Raw genomic sequence first — 15,449 nt, forward strand, 5'->3', positions numbered from 1 at the left:
ACCGAAGTTACAGTTACAGTAATGTACTAGCTACGAAATGAAATAAACCGCTTTGATATTATGTTGCCTATTGTACATGTTTCCAAATATTCTCAACTGTAGTTTTAACTACAGTGCTGCTAAGAAAACAGGAATAAAGCTGTGCCTTATGTGTAACGATGTGTTAAATATCCCCATCAGCATGAAATTGTGTTGGAGAGTAAACACGCAGAAACTGGAATACAACCAAACCACCCAGGGAAGAGCAAGAGAGACACAAAAAAAATTGATGCAGGAAAGGAAATGCAGTCACGCTCAGGAAAAAAAGAGGCAGAAAGAGTAAAGATGGAGAAAGTCTCAGTGGCAGATGGACAGGGGAAATGACCTTGGCTGGCTAGGTCTGGGGCAGGTGGGAAGATGAAGATAGAGGGTCTCAAGGACGGGGTCAGCCTGTTAGTGAACGATTCAAGCAGAAAGTAAGAAAAAAGGGTGTAGAAGAGTGCAAAAAAGCTAAAGAAACAAATATAACACAAGTTTAAAAAAAAAAAAAAAGGTCAGGATGCTGTGTAAAATGTTATTTAAAACACAATGTGGTGATTTGCAAATCTCATGAACCCAATTTATCCAAAACTGGACATAAACATATTGTTTATATAACTATTTAAATAGCTGTTTAAATTTAGACCTTTATAATTTCATGAAAATATTAGCTCATTTTGAATTTTATGGCAGCAACCTGGGTCAAAAAATTTGGGATGGGGACAACAAGGAGATGGAAAAGTACGTGGTACTAAAAAGGAGACAGTTGGAGTAACTAATTAGGTTACCTGGCAACAGTCCAGTAATGGGATAATAAAAGAGAGGCAGAGTTACTCATTAAAATGGACAGAGTTTAATCGATCTACAAAAAATAATAAACATTAAAAAAATTAATTCAGAATAATGTTTCTCTGTGTAAAATTGTGAAGACTTTAACGATCACATCATCTAAAGTGCATAATATTACCAAATGATTCAAAGAATCTGGAGAAATCTCTGTGTGCAGGGGACAAGGCTGGAAATCAGTGTCGAAAACACATGATCTTCGGGTACTTGGGCACCATTGCACTAAAAATAGGCATGATTCTGTCAGTGAAATCAGTGAATAGGCTCAGAAACACTTCCTGTGACATCTGTGACACTGACTGTGACATCCACGAATGCAGGTCACAGCTTTAACATGCAAAGAAAAAGCCATATGTGAACATAATCAAGAAATGTTGCTGTCTTTCTGGACCAAAGCTCATTAAAAATGGACTATTTGAAATTCATTTTAGAAAACACAAACATCATGTCCTCCAGACTAAAGAGGTAAACATGGCTGTGTCCCAACTTCTTTAAGAAATGGTGCTGCCATCAATTTCAAATTACAGAATTACATTTTACACAGCATCTCAACTTTTTTCGAATTGGCTGTACAGATAGAAGGTCGTGGGGACTAGGCAAGCGAACAAGTTGATACCCAAGGAGGGAAGGAAAGGAAAACATTAAGACAAAACGTAAAGTAAGAATGGAAAAAGAACGAGACACAGAGATGGATGAATGAACGCTTTCACCTGAAACAGCAGACGGGGAAAAGAGCAGGAATGAACAAGATGGTCACAGAAGGATTGCTCATATTTAGACAGCTCCCCGCTGCACTCAGCTCTGCTCCAACACAGATAACTCAGTGCATCCATTAGTTCAACTAATTCCCATCGCCATCTGCCAAGCAATTTCAGATCCACCTCTGGAGTCGCAGGAAAGGTTCTGGACTTTGGGGGAGGGATGTTGGATTTGGAAAATATTGGATTAATTTGCTTAATTGAAGAGCCTAATGTTTCCATAACTCAACAGTGGAAGCCCTAAAGGAAATCAGGTGCGGTAAGTGTGATCACAGGTTCCTTCTCGTAAGAATAAATGTTGTCTCCTTCTCCTGGCAGAAGGATTTTTCTTCTAAATGAACACAGCTACTTCATCATAGTTTCTAACACTGCATATTACACATTAATACACACATTTTTTGCCATACTATGTATGAAAGAATGACAGGAAGAGACAAAGAGCAGAAAATTATGCTGTCCTTACCTTCATAAGCTACCTTAAATCCATGAGCGCTTACTGCAAAGTCACTGGTAAGCCTCAGGGAAAAAATAGAGCCAGAACTGGTAACAGGTGGAGGGATGGTAAATCCTGTTAACCTGTAGAATAGGAAAAAGAGACCTCAGAACTGAATGCATGACTGAATTCATAACATTTCCACATCCTTTACACCAGCATGAAATAAGATGCCCCCTGAAAAAAGAAACCTCACTTTCAAACATGGAACATAAGAAATGAGTTTTTTTTATGAACTTGAACTATGTGATGGCATCCACAAAAACCTGTCATATGTTATATAAATCTGTATATTTATTTATTTTTTGTAAATACAAACAGGATGCACTTTTTAGATTCCACAAGCTAAAATAAAACAAGTTCAAGGGAAACTCAGACCTCCAGTAATGGAGGTTCAGCATCCCCTGTGAATACTCCTGAATCCAATTATGCTTTTGTTTCTCCTTTGAAAAATTAACAATTCTAAACAGACAACTTAAAAACTCGTGAGGCTGAAATTGAACATATTAAATATATGCTTGTTTGTTTTTTTATTTAAATCAGCTAGGCTACCTGTGAAGGTAAATTACTGTAATTTACATTTTTCTGTTGAGAGATGTGTGCGAACAAAATCCAACGACTTCACACACAGTTAAACTTGTTACATATAACGACAATTTAAAAGTCCTCACAGCAGCAGTGTGCCATAGCATTTTGGGTCTAATAAAACAGAACAGCTCTGAGAATTGTGATGCAATTTGTCCAGCAGTAATATACTCAGTACTATACAATCAAAACCCAAGCGGGAACCTTCCCCATTGTTGGTTGGCCTGTGAGGGCTGGCAGCTGCATTGTAACAGACTGCTTCATTACTGCATTTCAAATTAGGTGCAGACCCAAACAAATCCATTTACTTTCACGACGTCGTAAACAAGATGTGTTGCTGACCATTCCTCAGCGGCAGTTGCTAATGTTCTATCGACCTTCCACTGCTGTAAGCCAGGCAACGAAGCATGAACTAAAGTTGTGCATGAAACAAAATGTCTCCTTTTCTATTGCCCTCTCGTTTTCTCGCTTTTTCTTTTTTATTACACATTTTTGGAGCCATATGTGTGACCAAATCTCTGTTTGACAATAAGCCAGGTAAATAATGTCTGCAGCAGGCCAAATGTGCAAAAACAGAAACTTCCCAAGTGACAGTAATGAAGAAGGTGCTGTATTTACAACTTCAATAGAGTTTACAATTACAGCACTGTGAACTGTGTAGTAAATAATCACCCTTTTTTGCAGGCACAGCCCAGCATGCCAAGATATTGCTTAACATCAGCTGCTGCATGCCGTTACTGAATAACGGAAAGAAAAAAGGGTAATCTTAGAAGCTTAATGTAAAAAAAGATCATTGTACATAATTTGCCTGGTGGGTCAATTAAAAGCAAATAAAAGGTTGCACAATCAGAACACCTTGTTGGAGTCTTTAAAAATAACTAGAAAAACACAAGAGACAGGTAACACACTGAAACATTATTTACCACTTTTCATTATCTTACTTATTAATGTTTTTGACCAATGACATTTACTGAAATCTCTCAACTGGTTACAACCTAGATAATAAGGGGAATGTCACTCAAAGCCTACTCAGCGCCCACACTGTACAGAGTGGAGAGAAAGGAGGAACGAAAACTATACCAGTCTCTGCACAGAAAGAAAAAAAGTGCACCAAAATTCTTACGGATGTGGAGTGGAAACAAATCTCATGGCATTAGAATGTCACGCATGGAGGCATCAGTTTGACATGACTTTGGCTCTGTGCTATCAAGCACAAAAGTCACATTGAAAAGACAAGTGTGTAAACCTGGCCTTTCCCTTTGGTCCCGCCACTGGCCGCTGCTGCATTTAGCAAACGAATCCTCAGCCTTTCTTTTGCAAAACAATTCTTTCTTTGCCATTTCAACAGGAAGACGGGGGTTGGAGGGGTCTACGGTGCCATTTTGTGTAATAGTTATATGCTTTCAGTGAATTACAGTTTGATGTCAAGCTGCGCAGTCTTTAAAATTGCTCTCCTTACCCCATGTCTAGGGAGGAGGATGCATGGGGGAACTAATTATTGGCTGAGCAGAACAGACAAGAACAGAACAATCAGTGGCTTCAGAGTGCATGCTCACACAGATATTGATGGCACTCATCAGCTTGAGTGCAATGCAGTTACACAATAACACTAAAAAGCCTTGACCTGAAATGGTTACTGGAGAAGTGCAGCAAATGAAGACTGAATTATTATATCCACAAATAACAAATTGACAAAGTATTTTTTTTCTTTCACCAATGCCTATAAAAACTGAGTGTAGAAAGAAGAGGAAAAGTGCTGCGATGGCAACATGATATACGTGATATAGAGAAATTAGGAGAGAGACAAAAAAATGATGCAGTATACCAATATACACAGGGTAGAGAGAGGAATGCTTCTCCTAAAATCATCCAAAAATCTAGAGAAAAAAAGGCAAAAACATGTTCTTATGATCACAGGTGGATAATAAAACAGAAAACTGAAGTATTGCACTGTCATCATATCAGCACTAAACAGCAAAGGAGTGAGGATGCCATGGGTTTAGCCGACATTATGTGGAGACAGTGTTTCTAAATCTGGCATTGAAAGGGATTAAGAGGTGACAAGTCTAGGTATGCATCAAAATTCTATACCCCCTTCTATACTCCCAAACCTCAAATTTCAAATGTGGACAGGTCTCACGTCTCAGCTTTGCAGGTCAGCATAATGTTGGACTATTTTAAAGTTGAAAATCTGAACAAGCATCCGCTTAAACTACAGGCATGGAAACATGCCTCCACATAAGAAACACTTATTCTGCTTGTCTGCAAAGACAAGGACATGTTATGAGTGCAACTGATTTTGAGATAATTAGAATGCATCACATTACTAATGCATTAGAATGATTTTTCTTTATTTTTTATTTAACCTTTATTTAACCAGGAATGTCCCGCTGAGATCAAAAACCTCTTTTTCAAGGGAGTCCTGGCCAAGAGGCAGCACATGATAGTTAGAATGATACTAAAGGGTCCTGAGGAATGAAAGAATCTACAATTTCTGAACCTCACAGTGGAACTGCACATCTATGCTCATCTATTCTGTAAAATCTTTCAATAGTCCATAGTCTAGACAAGGTCTGGATAATATGGAACAAAAATCTGTTTTAATGATAGTGCTGTTGGATACTGCAAATTACAAAGACCCCATTTAACGAAAAATTCAAGTTACGAAGGCACTTAATGGCAATATTTTTGCCCGTGGTATGACAAAATGCCCGTGTAACAAAATTCGTTTGCGAAATGTGTTTTGCTGTTCCACGTGAAAGACGTATTGTTGTTGCGATGCGCTATTTCGTGTGCTTTTCGTTTGCAATTAGCCTATCGTTCATTCATTCATAATGGGGCCTGCATAAGGCATAAATATGAGCGAGTTTAAAAAAATGTTAAAAAAATATCATTGCACAGTGTACGTACGTACATTAATTAACGTATATGTAAGTTTAAGTTTTAAAGTTTAGAATTAAATTCCATAATGTTATGTACATGTACACGTACGTATGTATGCATGCATACGTATGCTTTCTTCAGCCTCCACCAAGAACTTCGTCTTCAGCCAGCATCGCCTCACTCAAAAGGCGATGGAAAATGGTGCTTCGACTTATGAAAATTTTGACTTGAGAAAGACCCTCTGGAACGAATTAATTTCGTAAGTCGGAGTTCCACTGTACAGGGCCAGTATTGCAGATACGAATATAGATACTGATACTTTTAACTTACAAAGGCAGCTTATGTAGGGAAGAGAAGTGTGTCATGACAAATAGGATGAATTATCATCAATTTGCAATATCTAAATACATTTTAATGAAGACAAAATTATTGTGATTTACTTCTACTTTCCACAATAATTAAAACAACAAAAACAAATTTCTCAGAAGAATGAGGGTAGATCTGTAAGAACCAGAGATGTCCATGTATGAGTAATGACTTGTCAATCACCAGTTATTTTCATCTTAAAGCATATTAAAGTTAATTTTACTCTATATATTTTTCAAGGGGAACAGAAAAGAAGACTTAAAACTAGTGTTTGAGCACAAATGCTCATGAAATTGCTAAATAAGCAAATAAGGGAGCACCTTCTCAGAGTTCTTTTAACTGTGATTTTTTTTTTTCAAACAAGAAGAGCCCCTATTGAAAAAAAACTCCAGCTTTGAGGGATGCCAAATTTACAGTCTATTTGCACCAGAACATCTACTCAAGACTTCAATTACTACAGGTGTCATTTCATTGGCTGAATCTGGCCAGCATGAAGAAACCGAACTGGTGGACTTGGGAAATTAGAGGAAATGTATTCTAATACTTCTCGTGACACAGCATGTAGGCACAGATTGGTGCTGACTCATCAAAGTCTGCTGGATCAGTTGAGGCCACACCCAAGTTGGCAGCTCTCTTGCCACCTGAAGGCAGCACAGAGATCGTTACAACAGTGATTTATACGGCACACTGCAGTGCTGTCTATTCACACCAGCACGTGGTTGTGATGTATGAGTGGCAACAAACCCCTGGAAGCAAGATAAATTAGCCCTCAGTCAGAGTACATTAATATGTTCTGACGATCAAGGGGGTTCCCACATGCCCCTCTCTGTCCTACGTTCCCAGATGGCTCCCCAGCCTGTCAGCAATGTATCTGAGTTGATTACTGAGGAAGGTTCCCCAGTGGGGTTCCTCTGAGAATGAAGTCCCTGTCCCTCCAGGCAAAAGCAGTATCCCTCTCCTGTCCTGTTCTGGATGAAGATCAAAGATGCTGAACTGTATGGGAATCACCAAAGGAATCACTACTAATGCTGCTGCCATCAATCCTTGCAGTCTCTAAAATTGTTAACAGTCACTTGCTTCCATTTATTTATTTATTTTTTGAAAACAAGTTAATGCTTTCTCCAAACTGTCCTCTCAGGAGTGAGATGTACATTTATTGTCCCAGAATCCAAATGGAGAACAAAAAAGTTTTCATTTTGCTGAGGTGACCGCTTGCTCGAATTCTAGTTCACTGTGAGAATCACAGAGAGTGAAAATGAGCAGGAATGTGTTCTATGTCCTAATTTATATGATAAATACAGGTCAAAGATTAACCAATTATCCAAGGATGGTAACATTTTTAAGACTCTCTAAGTGGGCAAAGTAAATATCCTCTGTATCAGTGACAGGACAAAACGGTAGAACCCAAAAATGGTTCATATACATACGTATATGTGTATGGTGGGGATGTCTTTACCACTTGGGTGATGAATGGATTAACAAGGGGAAATAAGTTTCCTACCTATACAGTACCAGAGAAGTATCAAACAAAATGCAAAAATGTACATCTGCTGTTTGCTGCAGCTTGTTGCTTTGGCAACAAGGGTATCAGTTAAATGGTTGGAATATCATTAACAAATCAACACCAAGGGGCCTGCTGTCTCAGAAATAAGGAATAAGACTTGGATATCAGACAGAAGAGTGCAAGCTACAGTATACTTCCATCTGAGATTGTACAAAGAAGGCATGTTTAATATGCGATTATGGATTAATCTCACCATGGGTGGTAGTCTAGAATCACTGAGGAAAGTAAAAGTCAAAGTGATGAAAAAATAGAATAAGAATAAAAGGCAAACTAATGCCTGGCATAAGTTTGTAAAGTCGACTGTAACTGTTAATCTTAAAACACATTTTAACATGCAAAAGCACGTTTCACTGTATTTCACATCAGTGATATGCCTGAGTGGAAAGGAGGGTTATATAAGAAATACTGGCAAGTAAATTCCAAACTTTGAGTTAAAAAATGATCATAAGCTGTAGATAATGCAGCTTACAACTTTTAGCCTATCAGTAAAAATAAGTGTATTGATGCAGGATAGAAACTGATTACAGCATCTTTCATTAAAGCCGGTTTAAAAACAAAAACCATAATCATAGCAGCACAGTATTCAGTAAGCATACAGTATGTTCCCATCTAAGAAACTTTTATGAATTGTTTAAACAGCTTTTTTTTTTTCACAAAAAAGTAAAAAAAAAAAATCTGTTCAGCTCAGTGAACAGAAATTGCAAAACACTTCAGAATGCACAAAACCATTTGTCCAACAAGAGTGTCACTTGGATATAGAGCAATAGCTTTCTGAAAAACTAATGGATGACAGCAATGCCAAGGTAAAAAGAATGACTTACCGCTTTGTATCGACACAGTGCCAGTGCAGTGTAAGTCAGTGCATGTTCTGCCTCAGTGCTTCTTGCAAATCAGGCAACAATTCAACAGGTTTGAGAAATGAAACACTAGGTAGTATTATGCACTGGAATTGCAGTTGTAAAAAAAAAAAAAGTAAAATCATCTACAAATCGTGAATTTCTTTCTGTAGTCTCTCTTATAGCTACTGACATCAGCAATTCCAACTTCAGGACCCACAGTTTTATGTTGCCATCCCAAGTTTTCCTTTTGGGGTGGGAATCCACATTACTGGTTCTAGATAAGCCACTTCGGCATTGGTGAGAAAGATATATATTGTGACAAAGGACCAGAGAGCTAACTGAGCAGCTGCAGCCCTGCTTACACCTGAAGCAAGGGCTACCTACCTCAGCCCTAAAGGAAGGTGTCAAAAATTCCCACCATTTGATTAGTGTGGCACTATAGCACTTGCACCGTGAGGAGAGGGCATGTGAGACAGGATTTATGTATTTCTATTTGTCTAACTCTCGCATTCACACACTGGTGTGAATGCGAGAGTGAATGAATAGTGGCATTGTAAAGCGCTTTGGGTGCCTTGAAAAGCGCTATATAAATCCAATCCATTATTATTATTATTATTATTATTATAACTCAGTGTCTGTCTACCTCCATTTGGTTCTCCTTCAATTCTGCAGAAGCTTTTATACAATCGCTCTCCCTCACTTGTTTCTGGTTGTCTGTTTCTGGTTGTTTATTTACTCTTAATTTTCTTCTACCCATCTTACTGGTTCACCATTTGTGTCGTTTTGTTGGGTTTTTTTGTGTCTCTTTGGTTGTATCTGCCTCTCTCTCTTTGTTGCTACACTGCTCTTGACCTCTTTTAGTGAAAGAAGAAAGAACAAAAAGCGATGGAGTGGAGAATGCGCCTTAAGTGTTGTGGCTGATATTATCAAGTAAGCAAAGATAAAAGTGAACTGCCTGCCTTCAGTTTACTGTTGGAAACAAAGGGCTGGGTGATGGGGTTGGGAGCCTCAACAGAAAAACAAAAAAAGCAGTTGGTAATGTCAAATCATCCAGTCAATTAATTTCTACATTTTTCTGGCTTGAGGTGAAAAAAAAAATTATATGGTTAAAGTAACTAATTGGATTGAAAAGTGAAAATGAAACATGAGCAAACTGAAGGATGTTTAGAATGCTCATATATTCCCCTGTGTAATTGTCTACACATCTTTAACTTGATAGAGTATCATATTGTAATTTTCTACAGTCATCCACTTACCGTCCATTTTATCAGGTAAATCTGCTCAACTGCTCATTAATTCAAATATCTAATCAGCCAATCACATGGCAGCAACTCTACGCATTTAGACATGCAGTCATGACCTGCTGAAATTCAAACTGAGCACAGTGAGGGAATAATGGTGATTTAAGAGAGCTTGAGTGTGGTATGGTTGTTGGTGGTTTCTTTACAGATAATCGTCTGAAAAAAAGAGAAAATATACAGTTACCAGCAGCTCTCTGGGTGAAAGTGTCATGTTGATGCCAGAGGTCATAGAAGAATGCTTTGAACCTCTAAAAATTAAATTAAAAAAGAAAAATGCTATGAGCATATGGATGTTTCTTATCAAGCAATTTAAATGCTACTGAACTGTTTACCGGCTACATAATGCTAACTGTGGAACCGGACTCACCAAATCCTTCTTTTTAGCCTCCTAGGACCTGGCTTCCACATATGTGAACACCACATTTTGGGTGTTCTAAATTTTGCTCTACAAGGGCCTGATATCCACTTACAAGGATATTATACTGCAACTGTTCTATCAAAATTTAAAGCAAATGTCCTCATATGTGGATCTAATTTTTCTCAGAAAATAAATCAGGTAAAAAAATCAAATCTGGTAATTCTTTATTTTTACATTCATTGGCTCCCAATCAGCCTAAATAGCAATAAGAAATTTAAAATCCATGCCATGAAAGAGTTCGGGTCTTAGGAGGTTAAAGCTAAACAAGAGGACTTTTGGAGAGGTCCTAAGTAAAGGATTAAGGAACTGCAGGTATACCCCCAATATCAATTTTTTTCTTTTTTGTTTGTTTGTTCTTACACTCCAAGTGGATTTTGACATGCCTTTTCCTATACAGCCTTCACCAAAAATGTCTGACTGAGGTGGTTGTCCTCTATTCTAAATAACAACATTATAGGATTTATAAGAATGATCATGAAATGGTAGTGGTTATCTATTTGAACAAGGCTTGGTTACATTGGCTAGATGGCCAAATGGAGGAAGAATCCTGGCACTTTCAAACTCCATTTCACAGTTATTAAAACTACCATGTTACTGGGATTACTCATAGACATAATGATTTTATACGCTTGCCCTGATGCCTCACCACAATCCCTCACAGGAGTCCACAGAGACTTCCTTGGAATTCATGGCTTATGTTTGCTCCGAGATGCAGTATAAATTCTGAACCCATATATACAGACAAACACACACCCACACACACGAATGCCACTATCAAATTAATTCAATTAATAACAGGTGGCATCAAAGTTCCAGACACATCCAAATGACAAAACAAACACAATGCACATCACCACAAAGTGCCGCAACAAAACCATTACACAGCCATTAATCCTGCTTTTATTTAATGAAAACCTCATTTTGGATACAAGAGCCATAATTAATCACCAGGTTTAAGAAAATTATTGAACATGCAAGCAAATGGCAAATGAAAAAGTTAATTAAAGCAGAAATTACGTACAAAAAAGGGATTTCTTAAATGCCACACACATGCCACCACTCTTTCAAATAGCGTCAGTGAACAAAAATGAATAGATACCCCTGTAGTGCTCAAACTGCCATGACACAATATAATAAAACTAATAAACTATAAAACCACCCACAGGCTGTGTATCAGTTATTTAGGGAAAAATGTTACATTCATGTCCATGAATACAAATCAATAGATTAAATTTCCAGTGTTTTGCAAACTGTCATAACAGTACGGTCAAAGGCCATGTGGGTTCACTGAATGATTTGATGAGTATGAAAATGATGTGAATCATGTGCTATAGCCTTTACGGTCACCAGTTGTCAACGCAATTTAACATATTCAAGCCTGACATGTTACAGCTCTCCACTAACATTGTGAGAACACCACAAGCGGGATTATCTGGAGGGTGTTTTATTTCTCTTGTGACTTGTAGAATCAATGGCAGGTCATACTGAAGCTGTTCTGGTGGCACATGGTGGGACAACGTGTTTGTAAAACACTTACTGTATCAAAAAGTGAAACAAAAACTACACATAGAGAGGACCACTCAGTCAACTCAGTCAGCTGGCGGTTTACATCTATGTCTGTCCAGAATTATATGACATATGGACCAAAGATATAGAAGTACGGCAATTTATTAAAGCATATTAAGTGTTCATGTCATGTTCAGACTATATATATATATATATAAAACCACTGTGAGTTCAGAAAAAATTGCACCTTTTAATAAGCTGAGCAGGTCAAGATGTGAGAGAGACAGGCACAAAGTCCATTTCTGTGTGTGTGTGTGTGTGTGCCTATACATTAAATGTAACAGGTAGCATTCCCACTTGTGCTGTGTTAAAAATGAAAAGGGTGCACATTCATACAAGAATCTGACCCATTCAGATGTCATCAGTTTACAGTTCCGCACAGAAGTGCGTGTCTGAAAGGGGCTTATTTGTGCAAGCAACAGTAGAATAAAAATCACCATAACTCTCCTCTCTTCTGCTACTCTCAGCATATAATATCAGTACAATAATGAGTGCTTCACCAAGCCATTCTCAGGCATGAGGGATTGAACATAATGTAAGTACAGCACAGTGTCAGAGGAATGAGGGGGGGAAAAAACTTCACAGAGCAAAGAGAATACATAGATCAGTGGGGAGACACACTAATCAGGTCCATCACGGGGATGTCAATTCTTTTTCATGTTAAAAATTCATTGTCGCTTTTGTCTTGTTCCGTACAGAATTTAATTAATTAATAGCATTAATAAATTAAAGAGCTCTTTAATCTTAATCAAGGTTTCTATTTGTGAATACCCTCAAAGAGGAAAAGAAAAGCCAAGAACAGGGTTGCCTATTATTACATGCACCTTCTTAGTTATTCCAGATGAAATGACGCCTGAGTCAACAGCACATCAACAAGAGGAAAGAAAAGGAAAAGCTCAAAATAACATAAGTTCTGATGTTGTCATATGGAAATACGCACTTTTCAAGTTGCTGAGAAAGTATTTGCTGAATCTTTTCTTGACAAACTTCAACAAAGAAAAACATACACAAGTTACAAAAACTTGTTCTGTTCTCCTTCCCAATGACTTTTATTTTGGGGAGAATTAATTGTGTAAGAGCATGAGTTCTAGCATACTCTTGGGGCCCTAGAGGCACAGACTCATGGAATTATCATTTTCTGGCACCACACAACATAGCCTCACAATGAGAGAAAAATCCACCACTTGGTAACAACAAAAGTGTGAAGAAAGCACAAAGAGCAGCATTGCTATTCAGAGGTTGGGGTGGTATAAGCAAAAACCCATCAAAATCTGAGCCATTCACTTTTGTCTCACACCAACTTTTCCCTCATTCTCTCTAAATGGCAGGATTAGCTCCAAGTGAAATATAAGCAAAATATCATGTCTGACGTGTGGCTTAGCAAAATGTTAACCCTTTATTATTAGTAATGTTTCTTAAAAATGAATGACATGACACATCACTTACATAATCTTTCAAAAATAGTAAATATGACTCATATGGAAAAAAAATGAATCAAAATCAGAAATGCTAAAATATAATTACCGTTGTTATCCATGAATATACAAAAAAAAGCAAGAAAAAAATAGCAAAGCACATTAAAATTGTTTTTTATTAAGATGCCAAATTACAGTCATTTACTTAAAGTCACTTTACAGAAAAATGTGTTTTTCTGTTTTTCTGACTGTGTAATATTTAATAGCAAGGAAATTTTACAACTGGACTTGCTGCACAGAAGTCATCCTAACACAGTACCACAAATTTTTCTTTCTTTCTTTTTTTTTATCTTTAGTCTGGGAATTTAGCAATTTATAGAAAAAATAGCAGTGGTATAATGTCCACTGTTTATCATCCTAACTAAAAATGTCTATTAATGTTAGAGATGGTCAGAACTACTAATATTTGCTGATAGTTCCGACTTTAAGGTTATCATTTTTTATTAGCCATAGCCACTAGCCGCTCCTTAAACGATAACACAAGGCTAATGTGGCTATTAGCTAATTGCTAGTAGTTAAACGGCTAATGTTAAAATGTGCACCCGCCAGTTTAAGATTTGTGATAACTGCTTAATTTTTTTAGGGTTTTACTGACCTCTTGAAAGTCCTCACAAAGTGTCAGCTACTCGTAGGGTTGCCAACCGTCCCTTAAAAAACGGAATCGTCCCGTATTTAGAAACAAAAGTACACGTCCCGTATTGAGCTAATAAGGGACGCACTTTGTCCCGTAATACAGTGAGAATCAAAAGTAGTCTATAAATGTTTATGGAATTAACACTTTGTTTGAAAACATAATTCCCAGCCCCTCTCCTGCTTTGTGACCAATGAGCTGACAGCACACTTATGACAATTCGAGTATAACAATTCAGATTACCGCTCATCTCATTGGTCGAGGAAAGGTCGCTTACGGAGAAAATACCGGAAGACAACAGATGACCACAACAAGAAGCATGGCCAACAGGGAAACAAACGCCGACACTGCGGTGCAAGTCTCGGATGACAGTACACCTAAAGCTGGGCAGACACTGTGCGATTTTTTCAGTCGCGTTATTCAGCTCCTGCTCAAACTGCACAATTGACTCGCAGGGGTTAGAAGTTGGTAGGTCACGATGCAGGTCTCACACTATACGGCCCGATGCTCTGATGCGACCTGAGTGCGCACACTGTGCCTCCATAAAATGAAGGTTATAACAGAAAATCTGTCGCTCTCCCTCTCTGTCTTTCACTCACACAGACACGCACACCACCACCATCAACTTTGCTAAATTGCTAATGAAAAACATTGATCAGGCAGCTGTGACTGAGCAGCGATGTAGATCCAACTATTTTCACGGTTGTTGTGGTCGTGATCATTTTGTGATGCCACATCGAAAAGGCTCGGATGAGCTTTCCAAAGTTCTCCAAGTTGTGCCTCCGTCGCTTGTGTCCAGATCACACGCTGCACTGCCGTGCTGCTCCATCTTTTACACCAACGTTTACGTGTTTGCGCGTGAGCAGTGAGCCCCTGTGGTGACACCCTCACGAGCGATTGATGATCGGGAGCTGGTCGTGAGGTGTTAATCACTTCTCGTTACCCCACGTATACTACACGACGCACGATGAAGGCCAAAATCGGTCCGATCACTCAAAAATCGTCTCAAAATGGGCCTAAAACCGCACAGTGTGAGCCCAGCGTTAGAGCAGCAATGTTTGTTCCCCTCAGAGAAAGGGAAGAATGGGAAAAGGAAAACACCTGGCTGGAAAAAGTTAATATGGGCATGTGCAATGAATATCAGCGCTATGTGGCCAGAAGTGTGATAATATAACTTATTTTGTGTAATAAACAACTGCAAGGATAGATGATTACAACAAATTGATGACTAATACATAAAAGTAATACATAGATGAATAATGATGATGAGTTATGATGCGTAATCATGGGAACAAGCAGGTTTACAAACAGGAGCAGCTGATTAGCATTAGAAAAGCTGAAATAATACCTCAACTGAAGCCAATTGTACTAAATGCACTAAATGTGCACTGTTACAAGAATATTTTTCTTTCTATTGTTTTCTATTATTTTAAGTTAAGCAGGACAGAGTTCTTTTAAAGAAAGATTTACTTATATTCTCAAAAGTTAAGCATGACAGGCTTCTGTTTAAGAAAGAGACCTGTTTTACTGTGTTAATGTTGTCATTTTGAGCTAAAAATAAATGGCTAAATGATCATTTGTTTCACATGTGTTCATATCACAAAGAATACACATCTACTTAAATCAAATTCAAGTCAAATGGTTAAAAAAATAATTTCACACACAAAAAAAGAGCTAGAAAATTCACCACACTGGGAAGGGTGAAG

General features: G+C 37.9%; 1 protein-coding gene across 5 annotated transcripts in view; it reads right to left on the reverse strand.

Annotated features, from left to right (window-relative positions):
• Positions 1 to 15,449, reverse strand: part of LOC101478087 (CUB and sushi domain-containing protein 3) — a 251,912-nt gene that overhangs the window by 200,280 nt on the left and 36,183 nt on the right. For all 5 annotated transcript variants that reach the window (XM_004568073.3, XM_012923802.3, XM_076889796.1 and 2 more), the window contains exon 3: positions 2,086 to 2,198. In XM_004568073.3, coding sequence (XP_004568130.1) covers positions 2,086 to 2,198 — 113 coding nt within the window. The remainder of the gene's footprint in view (positions 1 to 2,085; positions 2,199 to 15,449) is intronic.

This window comes from Maylandia zebra, linkage group LG11 (genome assembly GCF_041146795.1).
Source record: "Maylandia zebra isolate NMK-2024a linkage group LG11, Mzebra_GT3a, whole genome shotgun sequence".
Taxonomy (NCBI): domain Eukaryota; kingdom Metazoa; phylum Chordata; class Actinopteri; order Cichliformes; family Cichlidae; genus Maylandia; species Maylandia zebra.